The sequence below is a fragment of the Suncus etruscus genome, chromosome 10 (assembly GCF_024139225.1).
Source record: "Suncus etruscus isolate mSunEtr1 chromosome 10, mSunEtr1.pri.cur, whole genome shotgun sequence".
Taxonomy (NCBI): domain Eukaryota; kingdom Metazoa; phylum Chordata; class Mammalia; order Eulipotyphla; family Soricidae; genus Suncus; species Suncus etruscus.
Window position 1 is genome coordinate 84,342,824 of NC_064857.1, and position 27,992 is coordinate 84,370,815.

A 27,992-nucleotide genomic window follows, 5' to 3' on the forward strand; every position below is an offset into this window, starting at 1 on the left:
ACAAAAAAATGTAGGCATATTGAATGTTATGATAAATAGAATGAATTGCACTTTTTTTTGTGGTTTTGGGGATTGAACCTGGGTTCGTATGTGAAAGGCAGATGTCTCTTATTTACTTAAAATGCCTCTATTAATTACTTAGCTTTATTTACTTAATCACTATTGCCTTTTCCCTTTTGTAAAATTGTTTCAATATCTGCTGGGGTATCAAATATTTGTTAGTTTTCATGCAGAAAAATATATATTTTCATTTGACTGGAATATGAGAGCTCAAAGGGTTGGAGTGCATGCTTTGCATATAGAGACCTGGAGTTTTATCTCTGCTTTTCCACTCAATACTGCCAGGAGAGGCCCAGCACCACAAGTTAAAGCTGAGCCCTACCCTGACCCTCCCCCCCCCCAAATGATAAAACCTCCTTCTTTGGGGAAAAAAGACCAGGAAAAACTTCACATATCTTGAATGTTTGACACCCTGGTTTTGATCCCTGGCACCACATATGGTACAAAGTCCTTTTAGAAGTAATCCCTGAGTGAAAAGCCAGGAATAAACTCTGAATACTGCCTGGTGTGGCCCCCAAATAAAGCCAAAACAAAGAAATTACTCCTTGTGGTGCTCGGGGGACCATCTGGGATGTTGGAGATAAACCCAGGTCCACTGCAAGCAAGACAAGCACCCTACTGGTTGTATTATACTCCGGTCCCTAAATTTCTTAATTAAGGGACCGGTGAGTTGGCACTAGAGATAAGGTGTCTGCCTTGCAAGTGCTAGCCAAGGAAGGACCAGGGTTCGATCCCCAGGCGTCCCATATGGTCTCCCCAAGCCAGGGGCGATTTCTGAGTGCTTAGCCAGGAGTAACCCTTGAGCATCAAAGGGGTGTGGCCCAAAAAACCAAAAAAAAGAAAAAAAATTTCTTTTTCTTTTTTTTTTTTTTTTGGTTTTTGGGCCACACCCTGTGATGCTCAGGGGTTACTCCTGGCTATGCACTCAGAAGTTGCTTCTGGCTTGGGGGACCATATGGGACACCAGGGGATTGAACCACGGTCCATTTAAGGCTAGCGCAGGCAAGGCAGGCACCTTACCTCTAGCGCCACCGCCCGGCCCTGAAAAAAAATTTCTTAATTAAAAACAGTTTGAGAAAACACTATTTTCTTTTTTTTTTTTTTTCTTTTTTTTTTTTTTTTGGTTTTTGGGCCACACCCGGTGACGCTCAGGGGTTACTCCTGGCTATGCGCTCAGAAGTCGCTCCTGGCTTGGGGGACCATATGGGACGCCGGGGGATCGAACCGCGGTCCGTCTCCTAGGCTAGCGCAGGTAAGGCAGGCACCTTACCTCGAGCGCCACCGCCCGGCCCCAAGAACTACTGTTTTTTTTTTGTTTTTGTTTTTTGGGCCACACCCGGTAACGCTCAGGGGTTACTCCTGGCTATGTGCTCAGAAGTTGCTCCTGGCTTGGGGGACCATATGGGACACCGGGGGATCGAACCGCGGTCCGTCCAAGGCTAGCGCAGGCAAGGCAGGCACCTTACCTTTAGCGCCACCGCCCGGCCCCGAGAAAACACTATTTTCTTAAATTGTTAAAACTTTCAACCTTCCGAGCTATCTCTCCAGCTCAGGATATGTAGAAATTCTCTTGCAACTAATACTGTTGATTCTAAAATAACCAGTAAGTAGTTCTCCATGTGGCCTTTCATTTCATATTGATTTCTGAGTGCTCTATTTTTAGAACCTTAATGTAGGGATTTATAAGGCAAACCAAATAGGAGCATGATCTGGCACTAATCTTTCTTTATCTTACTTGAAGCTATACGAGATGTATTCATTAGCACTGAGATAGATCTGTCAAATGTTTCTTAATACCTGAGATTTCAAACTTAAACCTTGTAGTCTTTATAGTGCTTGAACCACTAACTTCATTCATTCACTAGTGGCCATTTGTTTTAGCTGAAAAATCTAGTTCCATTATTTTTCTGTTGTTTGGGTAGTGTAGAACATAGAATTTGCATGACTGGATCTTCATATGCGTATGTATGTGCACACACAGTACTAGGTATACCGTGTAGGGCTGAGAAGCTGTCGGTCACAGTTTTAGAAACTAGATTTTTTTTTTACATGTACCTTTTTTTTTTTTATTAATATCTTTATTTAAACACCTTGATTTCAAATACGATTGTAGTTGGTTTCGGTCATGTAGAGAACACCCCCCTTCCCCATTGCAACATTCCCATCACCAATGTCCCAAATCTCCCTTCTCCTCACCCCACCCCACTCGAGACAGGCTTTCTATTTCCCTCATTCATCCACATTGTTAGGATAGTTCTCAATGTAGTTATTTCTCTAATTGCACTCATCACTCTTTTTGGTGAGCTTCATGTTGTGAGCTGGACCGTCCAGCTCTCATCTCTTTTGTCTCTGGGAATTATTGTAAAAATTTCTTTTATTTTTCTTAAAACCCATAGATGAGGGAGACTATTCTGCATCTATTTCTCTTCCTCTGACTTATTTCACTCAGCATAATAGATTCCATGTACATCCATGTATAGGAAAATTTCATGACTTCATCTCTCCTGACGGCTGCATAATATTCCACTGTGTATATGTACCACAGTTTCTTTAGCCTTTCATCCATTGAAGGGCATCTTGATTGTTTGTAGAGTCTGGCTATTGTAAATAGTGCTGCAATGAATATAGTTGTGAGGAAGGGATTTTGTATTGTATTTTGTGTTCCTAGGAGTGGTATAGCTGGATCGTATGGGAGTTCAATTTCCAGTTTTTGGAGGAATCTCCATATTGCTTTCTATAAAGATTAGAAATTAGATTATTAAACCTTTTAACTTTTTAGTCTTTGCATGGCTTGTCATGTATAAATATCGGATCATAATCATCTATATTAGTGGAAGGCTTTTTAGACTTTGAAATTGATCATGATTCATTTTTGACAACATATTTACTTCCTTAAATTGTATTTGAGTGAAAAATGCCCAGAGCACCTGTTAATTGACTTCCCAGTAGATTATTGTAAAAGTGGAAGAATCAGACTACTATAATCCTCTTATTGCTGTATGTACTGGCTTTGTGCATTTTTTGTGTGCATTTTGTTTTTTGTAATACTCTTTATTTTTCTTTCTCAAATAGACCCTGGAACTTCTTTACAGAATTACTAATGCACAGAATATAACAGTGATTGTTCAGAAAATGCTTGAATATTTACAACAGAGTAAAGAAGAATATATTATTGTCAACTTGGTTGGTAAAATAGCTGAACTGGCTGAAAAATATCCTTTGGACCATGAGTTATTAAATATCTTTGCTTCAGAGTGTCTTTAAAATGATTAAGACAGTATCACTTCTAAGTTGAATTCAGTAATTTAGTAATAACTCCCAATACCTGATGGGATTTTTTTATGTTTGTTGCTTTTGGGGCACATCCAGCAGAGCTCAGGTATCATTCCTGGCTGGGCTTGGCAGACCATATGGGATGCCAGGGATCAAGGACATACAAAGCATACAAAGCAAATGTCCTACCCGTGGTACTATTGCTCCGATCCCTCTATTCCTGATTTTTAAGTCTCTTAAGGAAAACAAGAAATTGCATATTAGGGTTTTTTTTTTTTTTTTCTGTTTCTTTTCTTTTGCTTAGTTGATAGTAAAAGCAGGAAAATACAGAAACTTCTAACACATTTTGCTTTCAATTTCTCCTTGTCTTTGATTCCCTGTGAAATTTCTTTGCTGAGTAAAAGTTCTTGTTTCTCTTGTCATACCTATTGCAGGCGGCTCTCTGCCCATAAGTCAGCCTGAACTGCTAGTGAGTGACTGATTTGCCTGTCTGAGGCAAAGGTAACTTGCAGATGAGCCTCTTCCTAAACACTCCCCTGGACTCTGTTAGGCTCACATCCAGCCTCCCTTCATGGCCTTATGTGGGTGGAGATTGTAACTGCCCATTGTTTCCCCTGTCTGGGCTCTCTACAATCTGCTTTAGGCCTTCTCCATCTCTGGGCTGTGAAGCTCAAATTTCTTACTTTTTTGAGATTCATATTGGGAAATAATCTGTGTGTTTTGCTGGTCATTTCTGTGTACTTCCTCTGTGGGGCCACATGCAAGGTGCCTTCTATGACTTATTTCAGTTTGGATGCAGTGCACTCTTTTTCGCCCTCAGGAATATTAGGGGGGAGTTTTGTCCCAACTAGTGCTAAAGCCAAAGAATGAAAGCACTTTAGAACCAAAGAGGGAACAAATTAGAAAGGAGGTTAATCATTTAAGAAGACAAAGTACAGAATTTAGCTATTCTGAAGATGATCTCCCTCCTTCCCTCCCACACTCCTCCCTCCCTCCTTCCCTTCTTTCCTTCCTCCCTTCCTTCCTCCCTTCCTCTTTTCTTCTCTTTCTCCCTCCCTCCCTCTCTTCCATACTTGGTAGTCATCAGGGCTTACTCATGGCTCTGTAGTCAAGGATCACTCCTGCTTAGCTTGGGGGACCATATGGAGTCTCTTACGTCAAACCCAGATTGGCCACGTGCAATGCAAGCACCCTATCTGCTGTTATAATCTCTCAGGTCCCAGAATATTTTTTTTCTCTAGTATTTATTTGTCTCTGCTATCTCGGTTATTTCTTTTTTTTTAATTTCTCATTTATCATATTGCATGCCTACTGTGTAGAAGTATTGTGTTCAATGGAGAGAGCTCAGTTTATTACTTTTTTTTATCCCTTTTGGGCCAAACCTTTGATATTCAGGGGTTACTCCTGGCTGTGCGCTCAGAAATCCCTCCTGGCTTGGATGGGATCAAAACCAAGGTTGGTCTTGGATCGGCTGCGTGCTAGGCAAACGCCCTACCACTGTGCTATTATTCTAGCCCCAGCTTATTTTTTTAAATTTTATTTTATTTTATTTTTTTTGTTTTTTCGGGCTACACCCATTTGATGCTCAGGGGTTACTCCTGGCTAAGAGCTCAGAAATTGCCCCTGGCTTGCGGGGACCTTATGGGATGCCGGGGGATCGAACCGAGGTCCTTCCTTGGCTAGCACTTGCAAGGCAGACACCTTACCTCGAGTGCCACCTTGCCAGCCCCCCCAGCTTATTTTTAATAAGCTTTTATTGAGCACTGTTTTTATATAAAACTGCTGGTTGAGGTTGAAGGTAAAATTACTACTGTAATTTGGACTATTTTAAATTCTTTTACTGCTTTCTTTAGGTTTCTGGGCCACTACATGGTGGTGCTCAAGGGCTACTCCCAGCTCTGTCAGGGTTATCATGTCTGCTCTGGGGACCATATGGTGCTGGGGATCGAACCCTAGCACCAGTAGGTTCCCTAACCTCTGTATTGTTTCTCCAGTCCTGGTTTGCTGTTTAAAAAGTTGATGCAGAAAAGCCAATTATAAGTAACATTTGGAAGTGTACTTGTTCTTAACACTGTGGACACATTTGCTCCTGATAATGCATGGTTTATTCAGACAATGAATGCTGTGTTTTCAGTCGGAGGAGATGTTATGCATCCTGATATCCCCAATAACTTTCTAAGACTGCTTGCAGAAGGTAAGTAACTGTTGCATTCTGTAAAGTTTTTGAAAAAATTTTTTTTTACAACACAGCCCTTAGAAAATGTATGGGAAATTAAGATAATATATCAACTTTTTTTTGGGTAGGTTTTGATGACGAAACCGAAGATCAGCAGTTAAGACTTTATGCAGTTCGGTCTTATCTCACTTTATTGGAAGTGGAAAATGCATTCTATCCACAGAGATTTCTTCAAGTTATGAGTTGGGTGAGCAAACTACATTGAATCATGAAGTTGATCAAATTTTTTTTATAAAGCCAAATAATGATTGTATACTTTCAGAAATTTTACAGGTCTACTCAGCTAATTTCTGCCACTGTCACCTTTCTTTCCCAGAGGCTACCTTTTGTCATCTAAACTATATATTTTCTCTTCCATCTCCCTTGTTTAATCTTCTAAACATGGGAATTTACTTACAGACTTTTTTGGGGGCCACACCCAATGATGCTCAGGGGTTACTCCTGGCTGTGTGCTCAGAAATCGCTCCTGACTTGGAGGACCATATAGGATGTCGGGGGATCGAATGAGGTCCGTCCAGGGTCAGCCGCATACAAGGCAAATGTGCTATTGATCCGGCCTCTACTTACAGACTTTTTTTTTTTGTTTGTTTTTGGGTCACACCCGGCAGCACTCAGGAGTTACTCCTAGCTCTATGCTCAGAAATTGCCCCTGGCAGGCATAGGGGGGACCATATGGGATGCCGGGATTCGAACCACCGTCCTTCTGCATAAAAGGCAAATGCCTTACCTCCATGCTATCTCTCCGGCCCCCTACTTACAGACTTTTATTTATTACTATTTTTCAATGTTCTTCTGATATATTTGTTCAATTTTGTCTGTGAATCTGACATTTGAATATTCATATTTGTTAAATTAGGTTTCTATTGCTCTATAACGGTGTTATCAGAGTCATTGCTAAAAACAATACACATTTCATTTCTTTAATTTTTTTTTTTTGATTTTTGGGTCCTTACCTCCATGATATCTCTCTGGTCCCGAAATCTGTATTTTTAAGAAACACCTCCAGGGCTGGAGATATATTACACGGAACAAGAAACTTGCTGTGCCCACAGCCAACCCTGACTTGATCCCCAGCACTGTGTATGGTCCTGAGTTCTGCTGGGACTGACTTGAAAACAAACCTCAAACATCTCAGGCAGCTCTCACACATCTTCATATGTGAAAACCACTCATTGAAATGCTATTGGAAAATAGCAACCAGATCTGGAAAGTTCAAAAGAAAGCTAACTTGTAATAATGTATTGCTTCATTAAAAATGAAGTTGTAGGGGCCCGGAGAGATAGCACAGCGGTGTTTGCCTTACAAGCAGCCAATCTAGGACCAAAGGTGGTTGGTTCGAATCCAGGTGTCCCATATGGTCCCCCGTGCCTGCCAGGAGCTATTTCTGAGCAGACAGCCAGGAGTAACCCCTGAGCACCACCGGGTGTGATCCAAAAACCAAAAAAAAAAAAAAAAAAAAGCTAGAAAACGTTTTTGTGTTAAGTTTCAATTCCGTGTCATCTGAGAGAAATGTACAGTTATAAATTTACTAATTTATAACCATTTAATAATGTTCAGTTATATATTTAATAATTTTACCAAGAGAATGTTTAAGTTTATTCTAGTAGTTGGCACATTGTTTACATTTTCACATATCATTTGCCATATAACTTACATACATTTATAAACATCTCTTTATTTTATTTGTAGGTATTAGGGGAATATTCCTACCTTTTAGATAAAGAAGCACCAGAGGAAATTATAGCCAAGCTATATAAGTTACTTGTGAATGACTCAGTTTCCTCAGAAACAAAAACTTGGTTAATTGCTGCTGTGACCAAGTTGACATCCCAAGCACAATCTTCTAACATAGTTGAGAGATTAATCCAGGAATTCACCGTGTCTTTAGATACGTGTATGAGACAACATGCATTTGAATTGAAACATCTGCACAAAAATGTGGACCTCATGAAGAGTTTACTTCCAGTTGATAAGAGTTATGAAGACATGGTGGTAAGAAATCTGTGTACAATTTTTTTTTTTTTTTTGTCTTTGGGCCAAACCTGACAGCACTCGGGTTACTCCTGCCTCTGCACTCAGAAATCACTACTGGCAGGCTTGGAGGACCATATAGGTTGTCAGGAATTGAACCCTGGTCAGCCACATGCGAGGAACACACCCTGCTCACTGTACTATTGCTCTGACCCCAGTTCCATCTTTCTAAAATGGCATTGTTTTATTTATTTAGTTTTTGGGCCACATGCTATGGTGCTCTGGGCTCACTGCTGGTTTTGTGCTCAGGAATCACTCCTGTCAGTACTGTGGGGACCATATGTGGTGCTAGGGATTTAATCGAAATCTTCCACTTACAAGACAAATATCTGTTTTTCTATGTCTTAGGCTCAAAATTGCATTTTTTTTTTTTTTTTTTTTTGGTTTTTGGGCCACACCCGGCGGTGCTCAGGGGTTACTGCTCAGAAATAGCTCCTGGCAGGCACGAGGGACCATATGGGACACCGGGATTCGAACCAACCACCTTTGGTCCTGGATCGGCTGCTTGCAAGGCTAATGCCGTTGTGCTATTTCTCCGGGCCCAAAATTGCATTGTTTTAAAACATAAAACCTTTCTTACTTTTGCAATAACACTAGAATATATCGGAATACAGTTTTTTTTTTAATTGCAAAGAGGAAAGTTGCAGTTGTTCTCAAATTCTCCCTCCCTGTTTTGTTTTTAGATCACATACTGGTTGTGCTCAGGTTTTTCTTCTGGCTCTGTGCTCAGGGTTCACTGCTGGGGGGATTGGGTGTAGAGGATTCTGGAGATTGAACTTGAATTGGTAGGGTGCAAGCAAATGTACTATACACTGTACTATCACTCCAGCCCCAAGAAGTTGAAAACTTCTGTTTTGTAGTAATTTTATATAGAATAGATTTTATATCAAATAGGAAGTTCAGGAGCCAGAGAGATTGCACAGCAGTAGGATGTTTGCCTTGCAAGCAGATGATCCAGGATGGACAGTGATTCAAATCTCAGCATCCCATATGGCCCCCGAGCCTGCCAGGATCAATTTCTGAGAGCAGAGCCAGGAGGAACCCCTGAGCGCCTCTGGGTGTGACCCCAAAACAAAAACAAACAAAAAACCAAATAGGAAGTTCAGAGAGATAGTACAGTAGATAAGGTGCTTGTGTTGCCCGTAATTGACCTGGATTTGATTTCTGACAAATGGTCCCCCAAGCCTTCTAGGAGTGATCCCTGGCACAGAGGCAGGAATAAGCCCCTGAACCCCAATGGGTGTGATACAAAAAAACAAAGAAGAATCTCAGTAAAACTAAACCTTTCTTACTTAAACATCTGAGAATTACTTTTTATAATTTTGAGCTGTATTCATATGCCAGCTAAGTTAAGAGAAGTGAACCTGGTTTTTGAGGACGCTGTTATTTATATATGTTCATGTGGCTCTCACCTATCTTTTTCTATCCTTTACTCTTCCTTTATATCTTATTTCTTCACTTAATCATTCTTCTGTGTTTGTTGAAATTGAGTAATTTTCTATTAGTTTTTGAGAAGGTGTTTTTAGGTAGAAGGGATTAGTTAAATCAGTGGCATTATGGAGGAATCCTGCTTTAGGAGAACCCCTTCCTTAATTGGGGGTTTCTCTGCCTTACCCTCGCTTTCTGTTTCCCTAAATAAATGATTTACTGAATTTGGCCATTTTGCTCTCTGGTCAGTCCCTTGCTTTCAGTTTTGAGTGTTTAAGGGCAAAAACCCATTACGTTTGGTGAAAGCCAGCCAGGAGTTTGTATCGTTGTCATCATTGTTCACCAAGGTAAATTGGCTGAATTCAGTTTCTTCTTTCTCTCTACATTTGGCTTTCCATTGTGCAGCACAGGAGACAGAGGCAGTTTACTGTAGATAATCTTCCTCATACTGGCCATCTGCTCTCCTTCTATGACCACTTGTTCTTTGGTGACAATAAATGGGGGCCTGGAGAATTGCTGATTTTGCCCAAGGTTACTGTTTGGGAGATCTGAAACTCCCTTTCTCCCTTATCTTAGTCTGGGGTAGAGTTAGTCACTAAAAAAAGGTCATTTTGGGGCCGGAGAGATAGCACAGCCTTAGGCGCAGGAGGACTGCTGTTTGGAATTCTGGCATCCCTTATGGTTCCCCGAGCCTGAGCACTGCTGGGTGTGACCCAAAAACCAAAAAAAAAAAAAAAAAAAGAAAGAAAAAAAGTCATTTTATTCTCCTCATTCTGAGAATTCTTCTTCATTTTCCTTTCAGTCTCTGGGAGTATAATGCAGGTTCCCAGAAGGAAAACTGAAGGGTATTGAGGGCATTTCTGAAGGTCTTCTGGGGTACTTCATGAAAAATGTTGAGCCAAAGATAGGTGGAGACTCTCCTTGGCCTCTGTTTCTCTTTTCTTCGGCCTGAGTTACATTCTGATTTCTTTTTCTTTTTTTGTTTTTGTGCCACACCCAAGACATTGCTCAGGGGTTACTCTTGGCTGTCTGCTCAGAAATAGCTCCTGGCAGGCACCGGGACCATATGGGACACCGGATTCGAACCAACCATCTTTGGTCCTGGATCAGCTGCTTGCAAGGCAAACAGCTGTGCTATCTCTCCGGGCCTGTTTTTTTTTTTTTTTTTTTTTTTTGACATTCTGATTTCTTAAGTCTGTGCACTAAGGGACCACTTGGAGTTCTGGTTCCTGCTGACTATCTTTTTCTCTTTCTTGCTACTCTGGTTTAGGCTACACTTTATAGTAAACATCCCATTGTGCCAAGATGGGCATTTGTCAGCCATATAAGAACTGGCTACTGATATTAAAAAAAAGGCACTATGGGAGAATGAGTACTGGCCTTCCAAAGATGTCTTAGTCCCTGAAACAGGTGTATATTTTATTTCATATGGTAAAAAGAAACCTTTTAGAAGTGATTGTTATAGGTTTTGTTATTGAGCCTTGCCAGCATCTTGATTTTTATCCCCTTGCAGTAAGAAACTAATACAGATACTATAGCCCTGGTCTATATGTCTTCTTTGGAGGTTATAGTTCTTTTGGTGTTATGAACTATGTCTTCTTTATCTTAGCCATGGTATCTAACATGATTCCTGAGCATATTGGTTGCTGAAAAGAGTACTCAGCAATACCATGTGCTTCTAATCGCTGTAAATGGTTCACATTATTCACATTATTCTAGTCTTTGCTGGGTGACTTAATCATAGATGTTTCCAAAAACTAGACATTACATTGGACTTCTAGAACAGAAGTGCTGTTTTGACATTTATAAAATTGGTTTTCAGGATATATGGGATGATGTTGTTTGACCTACTTCCTGTTACTTAGAATGTCTTTAAAATTCTGAATGTTGCTTCATTTTGATATAGGTAGATGCTTCCTTATCTTTTCTGGATGGTTTTGTGGCTGAAGAACTGAGAAAGGGGGCAGCGCCTTATAAATCTCACCACCAAAGGCAGGAGGAAAAGCTTTCTCAAGAAAAAGGTAATTTTGGGGCCGGAGACCATAGGGTGTTTGCTTGGCATGGGGCCAATCTGGGTTTGAACCCTGGCATCACATATGGTCCCCTGAGCCTGCCATGAGTAACCCCTGATCGATACCAGATGTGCCCACCGCCACCAAAGCCCAAAACAAAAAGAAAGAAGTTTTTTTTTTCTATGGGTTTGTAGGAAACTAAATCATAGGGATATAATTATTTTATTCAATGGATATTAGTCTTGTAAATAAATAACTGAGAATATGTACTATATATTACCTCTTTTTAAATCTGCTTGTGGATTTGTTGCCCTTACTAGGTTTTTGGATATCTGGGTAGTAAGTTAGCCTGGAGTTTTTCTCAAAGTCATTAAAAACTCCATGAACATTAGAGCCTAAGATAATGCCAGCTATCCTAGAAACTAGAAAGATATCGAAGGTGGAATTATAGTTGATCATTATACCAAAAGATTGACATATTAGCACCAATGCACTTACAGAAAAGTCTCAGTAAATTTTCTGTAACCACTATGGATTGGTGACTTTCATTTTCATTCTGAGAAATCTTTTTTTTTTTTTTTTAAATAAAAACAGGTTTTATTCAAAGGTACTGATTGATGAAAGGGAGAGGATGAAAGAGAGAAACAGAGAGAGAGAGAAAGAGGGGAGAAGGGAGAGAGAGAGGAGGGAGAGAAAGAAAGATAAAGGGGGCCAAAGAGATAGCATGGAGATAAGGCATTTGCCTTTCATGCAGAAGGTCATTGGTTCAAATCCCGGCAACCCATATTGTCCCCTGTGCCTGCCAGGAGCAATTTCTGAGTATGGAGTCAGGAGTAACCCCTGAGCGCTGCCAGGTGTGACTCACCCCCAAAAAAGAGAAAGACAGAAAAGATAAAAAGACAAAGAAAGGAAGAAAAGAAAAAGAAAGGAAGGAAAGAAGGAAGGAAGGAATGAAGAAAAAAAAACAAAAGAAAAGAAATGGAAAAAGAAATGAGTAATGTATTTTGTTCAAGAGAGAAAGTAAATTTCTTCAAAGGTGAAGAAAGCCTGGTACTCATCCCAGAGATAAAGAATGAAAGTATACATCTCAAGGGGGGAGATGTGGACAACATGTGTGTGTACCTACCATGTGCATGGGCTGGCAACACAAGTGCCCATTTTGAATAATCTTACCTGTGTTTTGGAGCTCTTTCTCTCATAAAATTTCTGAGAAGGAAAGTTAGGGATAATTAGGAAAGAATAACTTTAGAAATGTAGATTGTCAAGATTTCTGTCTTGATTTTGACAAAGAACATTTAAAGTTATTTAGATTATAAGTGATAAGTATGAATAAAGGAAAACTACTGACTATTCTCTACTTCATTTTGAAATAAGAAAATTTTATTAAAATTGTAGAATGTAAAGGTAAAACACAGAAGAGATAGATCAGTTTTCTTCTGAGAGAAGAGAGACTTGTGAAGTAAAAGAAAGGTAGTACATCTCCTGTACTACTTTGATAAAGTTCAGATGTCAGTACTGAATAGTTGAGTGCCAAAAGGTCTTCTTTCCCTGCTCAATATTTAGTGATTTTGTTGAGAAGACTTATTTCAATACTGTACCTATCAGTCTGGAAAAAAAAACAAAAGTATTGTTCACGAGACAACTCAATAATCAGAAAGTGAGACTCTAAAGTGATCTCTTTTTTTATTTTGGTGGAAGCAATTGCTTTATTATGATGTTAGGTACATTATTGGTACAGTGATAATTAATGGTAGAAAATTAATTCACTTTCAGAGAGTTCCATTAAGTTCGTATGTACTGACAGAACATTGGTAGAGGGTTGGGTGGAGGATTACATTCTAAATTATAATTTCTGAACTTGAGACTATAGTACAATAAAGACATTCTGATCTGGGCATGGTATGAAAATCTGAAGCTTGAAAGATATGGCCCACATGTCATAGTTCCTTATTTTTAACATGTTTGGGGATTATTAGTTGCCTTTGCTGTGATTCAGGGCTGGAATAAGGATGGGGATATAGGATGAGGAGCCTAATTCCTAGTCCTACCTCTCTTCTTTCTCAAAATATGTTAAATGGCTGACATAAATATAATAGATAATCCCAGGAGTCCTCTTGTTAATGAATGCCTTTGCCAAGAGCATTCCCACCCCCATTCTTGAACTATGATTAGAATGGGGTTAAGCTCTAATTAGTTCTTCCTATCAAATTTCTTTCTTTCTTTTTTTTGGTTTTTGGGCCATACCCAGTGATGCTCGGGTTACTCCTGGCTATGCACTCAGAAATTAATCCTGACTTGGGGGACCGTATGGAACATTAGGGGATCCATCCTAAGTTAGCATGTGCAAAACAAACGCCCTACCACTTGTACCACTGCTCTGGCCCCTCCAGTTTATTTCTTAAAGTTTTCCAAAGTTAAATAGAAATTTTTCATCTTAGATGAGTGGTTCCTAAACTTATTTGCCCTAATGTCCCCTTCCGGGGGTTGGGGGAAGAAAAACACACCTCATAGTTCTCTCTCAGAACTCTGCCTGCTTCAAGTGAACAACAAAAATGTACCCATAGCTACTACCACTTCTTGGGGGTGGTGGTCTTAGAATGTTAGATCACAGAAAGAAAAAAGTTTCTATAGGACATAGAAGTGCTTAAAGTACTTGATGAATAATTTTTAAAATTATGTATCTTGGGGCCAGAGAGATAGCATGGAGGTAGGGCTTTTGTATGCAGAAGGATGGTGGTTTGAATCCCGGCATCCCTTTTGGTCTCCTGAGCCTGCCAGAACGATTTCTGAGTGTAGAGCCAGTAGTAACCCCTGAGTGCTGCCTGGTGTGACCCCAAAAACCTAAATAAATAAATAAATAAATAAATAAATAAATAAAATTTAACTGGCTATAAGGTAGAAAATAAGTCATAGGAGAAAATTTGTGTTAATTCTTGAATCCTTGGGGCCGAAGCGATAACACAGTGGTAGGGTGTTTGCCTTGCATGTGCTGACCTAGGATGGATCTTGGTTCCCCGGTGTCCCATAAAGTCCCCCAAGCCAGGAGCGTTTTCTGAGCGAATAGCCAGGAGTTGCCCCTGGGGAAAAAAATTCTTGAACCCTTCTTTTTTGTTTTGTTTTGTTTTTGGGTCACACCTGGCAGTGCTCAGGGATTACTCCTGGCTCTGCGCTCAGATATCGCCCCTGGCAGGCATGGGGGACCATACAGGATGCCAGGATTTGATCCACCATCCTTCTGGATGTAAGGCAAACGCCCTACCTCCATGCTATCTCTCCAGCCCCTTGAATCCTTCAAGTATTTATTACTTCTGATACTGGTTTTGAGATTTTTGTAAGTGATTTGCAAAGAGTAGTTTTTGAATGTAACTTTTTATATGAATAAACTTAGGGAAATATGGTAGGATGCAAGAATTGGCAAAATAAAATGATGGTGGGAACGAGACTTTATTACCAGTTCCCACTCAAAATAGTATGGTATTAATATCCATAGACAACAGACACGAGGGCCAGGAAGACCAGACCATGGTAAAAGATTGCCATAAATAGTGGGGGAGTGCAGTTAGGGCAGAGAACGCAATGACAATTATTATGACGATAGTTGGAAATGATGACTCTGGATAAGAACTGCAGTGCTGAAAGAAGATAAAGTGATATGCATGGTCCCCCTTCCGTAACCTCTTGCAAACCACAGTGTCTAAAAGGAAAAAAGGAAGAGAGAGAGAGAAGAAAAATGTCTACCACAGGGAGTGGGCAGTGGGGAAGGAAAGTGGGGTCACAGGTGGTGGGAAATGTGTACTGGTGAAGGATATTGTACATTGGATGACTGGAACTCAATCATGAACAACTTTGAACTTTATATCTCACATTGATTCAATTAAAGAATTTATTTATTAAAAAAGGAAAGCATTTCCAGTGTAGAATTATAATAATTACAGAAGTTCATTTTCTGAGTTCTTTTTTTTTTTTTTTTCCTTCGGTTTAAGAAATTCCTTTGTATTATTATCCTAAAAGAGAAATGTGATCCTTAGGATTATGCTTAACTAAACAACATTAGAAAATAAATGAATTGGTGCTTTTGCTTTTTCTCATTAAAGAAATGCAGAAGTAGGCAGTCTGGGATAGATGATAGTTTCATGAATATAAAAGAGGAACAAAGAGAAGATATTCCCTCACCTTCTTTTTCTGTTTTGGGATAGGATTCACTGATGTGGCCCCCAAGCAGTGCCCAGGGCCCTGGGCTCACTTCTAGCAATACTCTGCCGGGTCCCTGGCCTGACAGTTCAGTACCCAGGCCCAGTGAATCAGGCAGTGTTACTTAGACCTGGCAGCTCGGGGACCACCTAGCGCAACACTGACGAGCTTAGGCATGGAATTCAGTGTCTAGCATATGCAGAGCCTGTACTTCCAGTACTTTGAACCATCTCCCAGCCCCAGATATTATTGTTTCTTTTAGGAAAGTTTCTACCATAAATTGCCATAAAATGTGTGAACAATTTTATTGCCTAGATTTCAATCTCATGACAAAGTTGTCTGGAAATAGCATCTGTATTCTAAGTGGTCATTTATGTAACTAACAATCAGGGATTCTGTTATGAAGAAAGGAGAGCTTATTTTGCTATATACTCTACCACAATACCAATAAACATTTTTATGATTCTGGATGATGCAGACTTTAAAAAAAATCTCGGGGCCGGGTAGGTGGCGCTGGAGGTAAGGTGTCTGCCTTGCAAGCGCTAGCCAAGGAAGGACTGCGGTTCGATCCCCCCGGCGTCCCATATGGTCCCCCCAAGCCAGGGGCGATTTCTGAGCACATAGCCAGGAGTAACCCCTGAGCGTCAAACGGGTGTGGCCCAAAAACCAAAAAAAAAAAAAAAAAAAAATCTCAACCCAAATAAACCTTGCTTTTTGCCAGGAAGGAGAATTTCACATTGAGGACTCCATCAGCCTGTTTGGTACTTGAGTGTACACAATACAATACCTGTTATTTTTTTTGGTTTTTTGGCTTTTGGGCCACACCCGGCATTGCTCAGGGGTTACTCCTGGCTGTCTGCTCAGAAATAGCTCCTGGCAGGCACGGGGGACCATATGGGACACCGGGATTCGAACCAACCACCTTTGGTCCTGGATCGGCTGCTTGCAAGGCAAACGCCGCTGTGCTATCTCTCCGAGCCCGACCTTTTTGTCAAGAGGAAACATCTCTACATCACTGATGGATCTTTACACACTTTTGCATGAGAGTAGCCGTTTTAGTAGATCTGGCTTATCACTTATCACTCCTAATTGAATTTCTTTTTAGTTTCTAAGGAAAGTTAAAATATAAAAATAAACTCATACCACATAAATAAACAAACAAATAAATAAGGGAACAGGGGCTGGAGCAATAGCACAGCAGTAGGGCATTTACCTTGCATGTGGCTGATCCTGGACAGACCTGGTTTGCTTTCCCATATTACATATGATCCCCCAAGCCTTCCAAGAGCAATTTCTGAGTGCAGAGCCAGGAGTAACTCCTGAGCATGGCCAGGTGTGGCCAGAAAAACAAACAAACAAACAAACAAACAAAAACAAAACAAAAAAGGGAACAGCTTGTTTATGATTAATTGGTAATACGAAGACTTATGGCAGACTAAAGTAAATTGTAGTTATTATTTTTTTTTTTTTATTTTGGGCCATACCAAGTGACATTCAAAGGTTATCCTGGTTATGCACTCAGAAATTGCTCCTGGCTTTGGGGACCATATGGGATTCCGGGGATCGAACCATGGTTCATCCTAGGTTAGCGCATGCAAGGCAGATAGATGCCCTACTTCTTGCACCACTGCTCCGGCCCCAAATTGTAGTTATTATTATTAAATATTCATTTCCATCATTTTCAAACTAAACAAGTGGTTACTATCTAGTTTTTAGCTATTTCAGTAATTTTAATACTTTCATAATTTTTGCAGTTTTAAAGTTTGATCTTTTGTTATTGTGTTAACATTTTAGTTCTTCATTTTGAACCATATGGAATCTCCTTTTCTTCATCTGGTTTCACTGGACGAGAGTCTCCTGCTGGCATTTCTCTTGGTTCGGATATATCTGGGAATAGTGCAGAGACAGGGCTGAAAGAGTAAGTTTCTTTTCTTACTAAAATTGACCATAGGGTTGTTTAAATGTCTTTAATTGTTTCATTTGCCTTCCAGTTCTGCATTGTACCATCATGATCTTTTGCTTATTTTATTTAGCAAGAAGTTTGTTTCAATGATCTTTAAATGCTTTTCAAAGGGAGAAACATATTTGTGACGATTAGTTTATAATTTATTTTTTAAAAATAATATCTTTATTTAAACATCATGATTACACACATGATTGTAGTAAGGTGCTTGTCTTGCATGCAAGTGCTCTGGATTTGATCCTGGCAATGTATATGGTTTCCCAAAGTTTGCCAGATATGATTCATTGAGAGCAAAGTCAGGAACAAACCCTGAGTACCACTGGGTGTGGCCCCAAAACAAACAGAAAAAAACCTTTTTTTTAAAAAAAGAAAATAGAAAAATGTTGTTGTAAAGAGTTATTTCTGACCTTTAATTCATCAGAACCAAAGATATTTTTCTAAATGATGGAGGAAAGGGGGAGGAAATTATTTTATAGTATTCCTAATTTTGTACAACTTATCTCAAATAATTAAATGAAAATGAAATGTTTCAAAATATTTAATCAAGTTTAGAATTTTGTTGACTTAAATCATTTAGCTGTAGGATGGTCAGAAGTTTATTATAACCAAGTAATATCTAGAGGTCTGGATTTCATTTTCGGCATATTGATTGTGGTAGGAAAACTTTACTAGGGATTACGGCAATGGTATGTTTTTGAAAATGCTTTGAGAATGTATCTATTTAGAAGTCATATTTAATTGGCTTTTTTTTTATTATTAATCTGCCAGGACAAATAGTTTGAAGATGGAAGGAATAAAGAAATTATGGGGGAAAGAAGGCTATCTTCCCAAGAAGGAAAGCAAAACTGGTGATGAAGTTGAAACTCCCCCTATTTCCCAAGAGTGTATAATAATAGAAAACAAGGATCAGACTGTTACAAAAAAGGCTCAGTCTCAAGATCATTCCCTGTCTAAAGAGGAGAAAGAAAAACAGTTGCTGGCATCATCTCTATTTGTTGGGTTAGGATCAGAAAGTGCAGTTAATCTGGTAAGTGACCTGGACCCCTTATTTTGTATTTAAAAACAGGCTTTATAAAGGCGCTATATAGTAGGGAACGGCTCCCACTCCCTCAATTCCAGAGCCACCATACTGTAACATCTCTGCGAGACTGCATACCATTGTCTTAGCTTAGTCTGGATTTCTCTGTAGGGCACTCAATAGGGCAAAGATCATGGTTCAAAAACAGTAAAAATGATCTGAGTATTCTTATCCATGTGAATAGATAGTACAACAAATCTTTTTTTTGGGGTGGGGGTTTGGGCCACACCCGGTGACACTCGGGTTACTCCTGACTATGTGCTCAGAAATCACTCCTGGCTTGGGGACAATATGGGATGCTAGGGATTGAACCCAGGTCTGTCCTGGGCAGCTGTGTGCAAGGCAAACACCCTACTGCTGTGCTATAGCTCTGGCCCTAGAATAACTCATAATGAGAAGAAGGCTTGATAGAAATATTGTCCATAGATCATGATATTTATGGAAAATTTGTGGAAAAGTTAAATCTTAAAATGGTATTTTTCCTTTTGTTTTGGTCATACCGTGCTATGCTCAGTGGTTATTTCTGATTCTGCATTCTGGAATTTCTCCTGGCAGTGCTCAGGGACCATATGAGATCTTGGGGATTGAAATGGGTCAGCCACATGCAAGGCAAGTGCCCTATTCGCTGTGTTCTCTCACCCTTTAAAATGGTATTAAAAAAATTAGGAATGAATTTAGAGTTCCAACAGTAGAAGAATATTAATTCAGAATATTTCTCAGCCATTACAAATACAGTACTTGCATTATAAAGTTTAAGAAACTTACATTAGAGATCGGAGCAATAGCACAGTGGTAGGGTTTTTGCCTTGCATGTAGCTGATCTAGGACGGACCTTGGTTCGATCCCCAGGAGTCCCATATGGTCCCCCGAGCCAGGAGCAATTTCTGGACGCATAGCCAGGAATAATACCTGAGCATCACAGTGTGACCCAAAAAACAAACAAAAGAAACTTACATTAAGCAAAAGATGGAGAATAGTTTTATTTGCAAGTTTATTAGGTAAATTTGAGAATCAGGAACTTGGCTTAAGTGACAGAGCACTTGCCTGTCATGTGAGACCATGAGTTTAGTTCCTGACATAAATACTCTCTCATATACCCCTCCCCAACAAACCCCAGCATTTCTGGTTATTGGTTGATGGCCCAGAAAACTACCAGGTGTGACTTACAAAAATAAATAAAATTGCATTTAAAATGATAAAAATATATTGAGATGTAAAGGAACATCCATAAAAATAAAATTACATGATGGTTTTTAAATTGTATTTTTATAGTAAAGAACAAAAAATCAGTGAAAGACAGGCAGTTTAGGAACTTCTCAAAATTCCTTGTGGAATTTTCTTTTGGTGGGCTGATGAACTTAAGTAATACAAAATTGTAATTAGATCTACACATTTTTCAGTTCTGTGTTTAAAACTCACAGAATGATTTCTTTCTATATTATTATATTTTACTCTTACAGTTAGGAAAAGCAGATACTGTCTCTCATAAATTCAGAAGGAAACCGAAAGTCAAGGACTCCAAAAGTGGAGAAACCACCAGTGCTCAAGATCTGACCTATTCTTCGGCAGCTGTGACATATGAAGAAGATTATTATTTGGATGCCTTGCATGGCAAAGGAGATAAAGATTTAAAGAGATTATCTTTGAGTTCAGAACTTTTGGATTCTGCATCACTCACAGATCTTCCCTTGGTTGAGAAGCTGTCAGATTGCAGGCTCTCCACACCCTCTTTATTTGCTGATAGCAACATGGAAGTTTTTTACACTCCTGAATCCACTGCACCCATGGGTGCGAAGGAAATCTCCTTAGTGTCTTCTTTGTTGGAAGAAATGACTGAACACACGTATTCAGATCTTATAGAGGTCTGTAGTAATGAAATCATATCAGTGTCTTCTTATAAAATTTGGAAAGATGATTGTTTACTGGTAGTCTGGACAGTTTTTAATAAGAGTGATTTTGAATTGGAAAGTGCCAACTTAGAAGTTACTCCTATAGAAAATTTCAAGGTAAGATGATGAATGTGTTGTTATTACTACCTTAAGTGGACAAGAGTTACTGAATGTGTCTGCTGTCAGATATTCTGATGTCTTTCTTATAAATTTATTTATATTCTCCTTTCTTGTTAAACAACCTCAAAAAGTAAAAGTTGTGACATATTTTTTTTTTTTTTTAATTTTCAGAGGGTTAGATTCATTAAAGAGAGACAAGGAAATAGCAAAGGTTGAGCTGGGGAAGGCAATAAATATAAAGTGAGTTTCTTTTTAATAGTTAAGAATGTAGGCTTTGGGGACTTGGCTTAGTGGTTGAGTTCTTGTCTTGCATATATGATGTCCTGAGTTCTATACTCAGCACTATGGAAGAGGGTGGATGGGTGGGAAATGTAAGTTCTCTCTCCCCCCAACCTAAATCCTCTGTGAGTGGCCCTAACCTAGTAATGTTCAGGGCTTTGTCATCAGGAATAATTCCTGGAGGTATTCAGGTAACCTTGCGTGGTACCAGAGGATTGAACTGGGTTGACTGCATGCAAAACAAGTGCCTCACTTAAGAATGTAGACTGGTGCGCCTGCCTTGCCTGCGGTAGCCTTGGACGGACCGCGGTTCGATCCCCCGGTGTCCCATATGGTCCCCCAAGCCAGGAGCAACTTCTGAGCGCATAGCCAGGAGTAACCCCTGAGCGTTACCGGGTGTGGCCCAAAAACCAAAAAAAAAAAAAAAAGAATGTAGACTCTTGGCACATGGGCTGCCTGAGTACATGGAACCTAAGCATATGTGGCCTGAATCTTTCCTTTTGAAATTTGTACTTTCATGCTATCTATCCATGTTCTCTCTGCCTTTGGAGAAGGATGTGCTCTCTCTTGAACATGTTACTTGTTACTCTCTCTCTCTCTCTCATATCCTCTTCCTTTCCTTACTCAGTACCTCCAAATAAAATCTGTTTTTATTTAAAAGTAAAAATAAAAAAGAATGTAAACTTTTGATTCAGACTACCGCACTTTGAATTTTGCTTCTGCAGCTTATTTTTCTACAGGGTTACATTATGAGGCCGTTGTAGTTTAGCAAACACTTACCTTGCATGAGTGAGACCCTGTGCTCAGTCCCCCAGAAAAATTCTTCCATGGACCAGGGGGATAGTGCAGCAGTCAGGGTGTTTGCCTGGCAAACAACCAAGCTGGGTTTGATCTTTGGATACAACATGTGTTGTCACAAGTTCCACCGGGGTAATTCCTGAATACAAAACAAGTTTTAATCCTTGGCTACCACTGGATATGACCCCAAAACAAAACCAATCTGCCCCAAAATATCCAAAAATCTAAAAATTCAAAACAGATTTAGGGAGAGAATGTAATAGACAAGAAGAGTAAATGCTTCCCTTAGGAGGTCTGGGTTTGATCCCTGACACTCTTGGTGTCAAAAGTACCACCAGAAGTGAAAGCAGCATGGAGCCAGGTGTAGACTCTTGGCTATATTAACAGGTATGTCCCAGTCTTTTTTTTTTTTTTTGGTTTTTGGGTCACACCTGGCAGCTCTCAGGGAGTACTCCTGGCTCTGTGCTCAGAAATCGCTCCTGGCAGGCTCAAGGAACCATATGGGATGCCGGGATTCGAATCACTTTCCTTCTGCATGTGAGGCAAATGCCCCACCTGCGTGCTATCTCTCCGGCCCTATGACCCCTGTTTTATTTTAAAAAATGTTTTTTATTTAAAAAATGTTGGCTAGGTATAGTACTCAGGTAGAATGTTTGCATTGCAACCCTGGATTAAATTCTTGGTGCCATTACCAAAGTAAAAAAATATTCCTTGTAAAACAACCAAAATCAAAAATCTAACAAGATCAAGTTATATAGCAATTCTGTGGTTCTATTTCTTCATGTTTAAAATGAAAATTGTATGTGTTGCTGTGAGTATCAAGTTTGTATCTGTAAAATAGAGCAATACATGGCATATGGTAAATGTTACTGTGTTATATTATTTGGTATGTATTTTATGTTCTCTCTGTACTGTTAAGTGTCTCATTCAGGCTGTCATAAACACTGAGACAAAAATATCTTAACAAAACAGAGTGTGAGGTAATAAGAAAATTGAAAGATAGGGGCTGGAGATATAACACAGTTTTATAGGGCATTTGTCTTGAAAGCAGCCTATCCAGGATGGATGGTGGTTCAAATCCTGGCATCCCATTTGGTCCCCTGTGCCTGCCAGGAGTGATTTCTGAGCGCAGAGCCAGGAATAACCTGAGTGCTTCCGGATGTGACTTAAAAACGAAAAAAAAAAAAAAAGACGAAAATTGAAAGATAAATGTGTATGTTCTCTGCTTCCCTTTCTTTTACTACTTGGCATTATGTTTTGTGGTAAAACATAAATTCTGTTTATTTTCCTCCTGTTTTAAGAGGCTGCTGTTGTGATTATTTTTAAATGTCTTTAAGCACCATGATTACAAGCATGTTTGTAGTTGAGTTTTAGTTATAAAAATAAAACGAAACATAAAAAACATCCCCTTCACCTGTGCCTCCACCACCAATGCCCTCCATCTCCCCACCCTACCTCTTGTCTGTATTCAAACCAGTCATTCTATTTCTCTCGCTCACTACCATTGTCAGGGTAGTTGTCAGTATAGTTATTTCTCTTGCTGTTGGGAGTTGTTTTTTTTCTTTTTTTGGGGGGGCCACACCCATTTGATGCTCAGGGATTACTCCTGGCTAAGCGCTCAGAAATTGCCCCTGGCTTGGGGGAACCATATGGGATGCTGGGGTATCGAACCACGGTCCTTCCTTTGCTAGCGCTTGCAAAACAGACACCTTACCTCTAGTGCCACCTCGCCGGCCCCACTGTTGGGATTTTTAAAGCACGTTTAACTGAATTATATGAAGGTCTTTAGTGAGTTTATAAGGAGACTTGAACTAGTCTTTTCTGTGGGATATAATGTGTTGAAAGATGTGTTACCTGGGCCTCTGATCTGGGCAGAATATCCTTACAATCAATATTTTCCCAAAATGGGTGATACTGTACCCCATGGGACACTGGTCAGATCCATTAGGGTTAGTAGCAGTAGAATGATCCAATGGGAATAGGATACAGTGGGGAAGGAAACTTTGAATTTGTTTACTTAAAGGAGACAGATTTCCAAGAGGGCACCTTATGATTTTTTTTTTCTGAGAAGGGGTAGGATAGGTCAAATAAGTGTCTGCTCTAGATGTGCATTAAAATTATTGAGAAACTTGGGGCCGGTGAGGTGGCGCTAGAGGTAAGGTGTCTGCCTTGCAAGCGCTAGCCAAGGAAGGACCGCAGGTTCGATCCCCCGGCGTCCCATATGGTCCCCCAAGCCAAGGGCAATTTCTGAGCGCTTAGCCAGGAGTAACCCCTGAGCATCAAATGGGTGTGGCCTGAAAAACCAAAAAAAAAAAAAATTATTGAGAAACTTAAAAATAACACAAAACCTGGACCAATTGTTAAACTCTACCAGTGGAACTAGAGTTAGTGTTGAAAATGAAGAGGGAGGACACCTGTATGTATGCATGTATATATGTATTTTTGAACTCTTCTAGCTTACTAGTCTGCTGTTTGCCGTTGCTGAGAGCTATAATATCTTAATTATCTTTCATTCATTCTTGTTAAATTTACAGAGATTTAATTATAATGGTATTTGTTCCATATTTCAACGTTGTAAATTATTTTTTTTTTATCTTTTGGTTCCCTGCTTTTACTTCTTATTTCTACTAGTGAATTTTTTTTCCTAGTGAAGTAATTTTAGTTATCTTCAGAATGTTATTAACATGTCACAATAGTTTGGTTTTGTACCTTTTAGGTAAATGGAAAGTTGGATTTCATGGAACAGCCTGTATTGATACCATTCTTCAATTCTTCTCTTTTTTTTATGCAGATCACTGAGCAACCTGGATGCTGCTTGCCTCTAAGAGAAGCAGAAAGTATCAAAAGCTTCCAATATTGTATACAAATGGAAAAGCCTTTTACAGAAGGGAATCTTTCAGGCTTTATAAGTTATCAAATGATGGATTCTCCTGCTTATCAGCTTGAGTTTTCTTTAAAATTATTTATGTTAGATTTTATTAGGTAAATATGTTCTGGAACTAAGTTATTTATTCAGCAAATATTTATTAAACTTCTGAACAAAGCATGTTGCTAGGAGTTAGGGATATGGTAATTCAAAACTAGATATAGTTTCTACTGTATTTAGGATACATGTATGTATCCTATCTAGAACAGACAGAATGTCTTTTCTAAGAGAAGACTTTGAATAATCACATAAATGCTACATATTGTGAATTGTGCTATGAAGCAAAAATAAATGGTGCAAGTAGAAACTATAATATATAGGTTATAATATAGGACCTGATTTGAGTAGGAGTTGATAAGTGATCTTGAAAAATTTCTGGGAGAAAGTATTATTAAAGTATTCAAACTAAAATATCTGCAGAGATTCTGCATGCATTTTTAAGCTTTTAAAGTTTTTTTTATTTGTATTTACTTTTCTAATCCTTATATAAAATCTATTCATTAAGCTTCAGAGATCTGCAAGAAAATGACTTAGTTACTAAAATTCTGGGGCCGGAGGAATAATAAATTGGGTAGGGCATTTGCCTTGCATGTCACCACAACCTGGATTCCCTCCCGAGTCCCCATTTGCTCTCCTGAGCTCACTAGGAGTGAGCACAGAGCCAGCAATAAACCCTGAACACTGCTGAGTGTGGTCCAAAATACAAAACAAGAAACCCAAAAATTTGTGTTTCGCAGGTAGTATTTAGCATTATACAAGACAGTGTATGACATAGCCAGAATTACGTATAGCAAATTCAACTCCCTTCTTTTTTTTTTTTGGTTTTTGGGTCACACCTGGCAGCACTCAGGGGTTACTCCTGGCTGTACGCTCAGAAATCGCTCCTGGCAGGCTCGGGGGACCATATGGGATGCTGGGATTCGAACCACCAACCTTCTGCATGAAAGACAAACACCTTACCTCCATGCTATCTCTCTGGCCCCCTCAGTCCCCTTCTTTTGTTTTATTATTTTATTCTAGTTTCATATACCTTTTAGGATGAGACTGCTTGAACTAAGAATGTGGAGTACCATGTTATAACTATGAAGTGTATCTTTTTCCTTCCCCTTGCAGGGATCCCAGGCTGTAGAGTCATCAGGGTAGCCTTGACACATAAGTAAGCACTGAAGCTTACCTTGGTACATATGATGGCACCAGGACAGGCACTCATGTCACTGGTCCCTCTGTGGGTTCTTTTTATGCTGGGTACCTCAAAGAGCCAAGCTATCAGGATTACATTGATGCTTTGATGCATGCGGATGGCACAAGTGTCTGAACTCACAGCCTCTTGTGCATCTTGTGTGCCTGGCAGGTGTGCTAAGCTACTGAGCCAGCCTGACCGCTCTGTAAAATTTCTTAAACCCCACACATCCATTTGTTACTGTAATTTTTGACCACTCTTTAAAATTTATAGTTAAAATATGGCTATTAGAAACTTAGCACTTCCAGGAGTGATCCCTGAGCACAGAGGTAGGCCTAACTTCTGAGCACCACTAGGTGTGGCCCCTAAAACCAATATATATATTTATTACATCCCACAAATTTCTGTCTTCAAAGAAACCTCATGTTAACTATTTAATTTTCTTATGAACCTTTAAAAATATTTTTAAACTGAATCTTTTTTAAATTTTAAACTTAATATTAAATGTATTTTATTGAGGCATTATCGTTTATAGTTGCTTTCATATTGTTTCTGTATACTTGCAATGCTTCTTCACCATTTTCACTATCAGAGTTTCATACTGTCTATCGCTGTTGCAAAGTTTCTTCCTGTCCTCCACCTTTGCAGCTTCAATTTACTGTTCCATCGTGAAAATGTCAGGGTTTGTTTCTAGTGAGGAATGCTAATTTTCTTCTTTGTTTCATTGTATTCCACATATGGTTTAGGTCATCCAGTATTTGATTTACGCTGATTCACATCACTTTGCATGACACCCTCCAGTTCTAAGTTACAGTTAACGGCAAGCTTTCACTCTTTCTCATAGCTTCACTCTCCCATTCTTTGTCATACACACAATACCCCATTATGTGTATATACTGCAATTGCATGACCTAATTATCTGTTGAGCACTTGGGTTGTTTCCGTAACTTGTCTGTTCTTAGTAATTCAGTATTCACAAGTATTCACATATCTTTGTAGATTAACATTTTAGTATTCTTGGGGAGGTGCCCAGGAGAGGAATTGTTTAATTATATAGTAGTTTTATTCTTGTTTTTGAGAAGCCTTCGTACTATTTTTTTATAGGAACTGAATCAGATAGCAGTCACATCAATAGTAAATGAAGCAGTTTTAATAAAAATTTTTTAAGATACGGAGCACAGTGGCATTTGCCTTGCAAGCAGCTGACCCAGGACCTAAGGTGGTTGGTTCGAATCCCAGCGTCCCATATGGTCCCCTGTGCCTGCTGGGAGCTATTTCTGAGCAGATAGCCAGGAATAACCCCTGAGCACTGCCGGGTGTGGTCCAAAAAACAAAAACAAAACAAAAAGATATGGGGCCAGAGAGGTGGTGCTAGAGGTAAGGTGTCTGCCTTGCAAGCAGTAGCCAAGGAAGGACCGCGGGTTCATCCCCGGCGTCTCATATGGTTTCCCCAATCCAGGGGCAATTTCTGAGCACTTAGCTGGGAGTAACCCCTGAGCATCAAATGGGCGTGGCTCAAAAATACAAAAAACAAAATGAAACAAAACAAAAAAAATTGTTAAAAATTTTGTTTCCTCTTGATCTAATATTTGGATTGTTTGTGGAGAGGCACACCCACCCAGCAATATTTAGGGGCTGCACCACTCCTGGTGGTTCCCTGAAAGACCAATTAATGTTAAGATCAAACCTGGGCCTCCTGCGTGTAAATTTGTGCTTTAGTCCATTGAGCTCTCCAATCCCTAATTTAAGCTTTGTTTGTTTTTGTTGTTGTTGTTAATTCTTTTTTTGTTTTGTTTTTGTTTTTGTTTTTGGGCCACACCCGGCATTGCTCAGGGGTTACTCCTGGCTGTCTGCTCAGAAATAGCTCCTGGCAGGCACAGGGAACCATATGGGACACCAGGATTCAAACCAACCATCTTTGGTCTTGGATCGGCTGCTTGCAAGGCAAACGCCACTGTGCTATCTCTCCGGGCCCTGTTGTTATTCTTGTGTAACAGGTCCTTGAATAGCATTTTGCTCAGCAATGTTTTGTTATGACATTGTGAAGTAAAATCAGTCCCTCCTGGGGCCGGGCGGTGGCGCTGGAGGTAAGGTGCCTGCCTTGCCTGCGCTAGCCTAGGACGGACCACGGTTCGATCCCCCGGCATCCCATATGGTCCCCCAAGAAGCCAGGAGCAACTTCTGAGCGCATAGCCAGGAGTAACCCCTGAGCGTCACAGGGTGTGGCCCAAAAACCAAACCAAAACAAAACAAAACAAAACAAAACAAAATCAGTCCCTCCTGAAGTTGAAACAATTCAACTTCAAATCTCTATTCAAATGGTGTTACACCACTTTGATAGTTTTATCTAACATTGCAGTTTACAGGAACATTAGTGTTGCCATTAGAGAATACTTAATTGTTTATGGCATGGGTAGTGAATGTTTCCTTATCCCCAAATCTGCCTATACATGAAAGAAGTTTTATATTTGACTAGAATGACATGGTGAATTTGTACTGAAGTGACTAATACTCAGAAAAAGAGACAC

The 27,992-nt window shown here is 39.6% G+C and overlaps 1 protein-coding gene across 1 annotated transcript in view; it reads left to right on the top strand.

Moving 5' to 3' along the window:
* AP4E1 (adaptor related protein complex 4 subunit epsilon 1) overlaps positions 1-27,992 on the top strand; it is a 57,788-nt gene that overhangs the window by 25,741 nt on the left and 4,055 nt on the right. Inside the window, exons 11-19 of the mRNA XM_049782135.1 lie at positions 3,133-3,272; positions 5,415-5,527; positions 5,638-5,756; positions 7,259-7,561; positions 10,935-11,049; positions 17,026-17,149; positions 17,963-18,221; positions 19,733-20,278; positions 24,150-24,340. Of these exons, the coding sequence (XP_049638092.1) occupies positions 3,133-3,272; positions 5,415-5,527; positions 5,638-5,756; positions 7,259-7,561; positions 10,935-11,049; positions 17,026-17,149; positions 17,963-18,221; positions 19,733-20,278; positions 24,150-24,340 (1,910 nt within the window). The remainder of the gene's footprint in view (positions 1-3,132; positions 3,273-5,414; positions 5,528-5,637; positions 5,757-7,258; positions 7,562-10,934; positions 11,050-17,025; positions 17,150-17,962; positions 18,222-19,732; positions 20,279-24,149; positions 24,341-27,992) is intronic.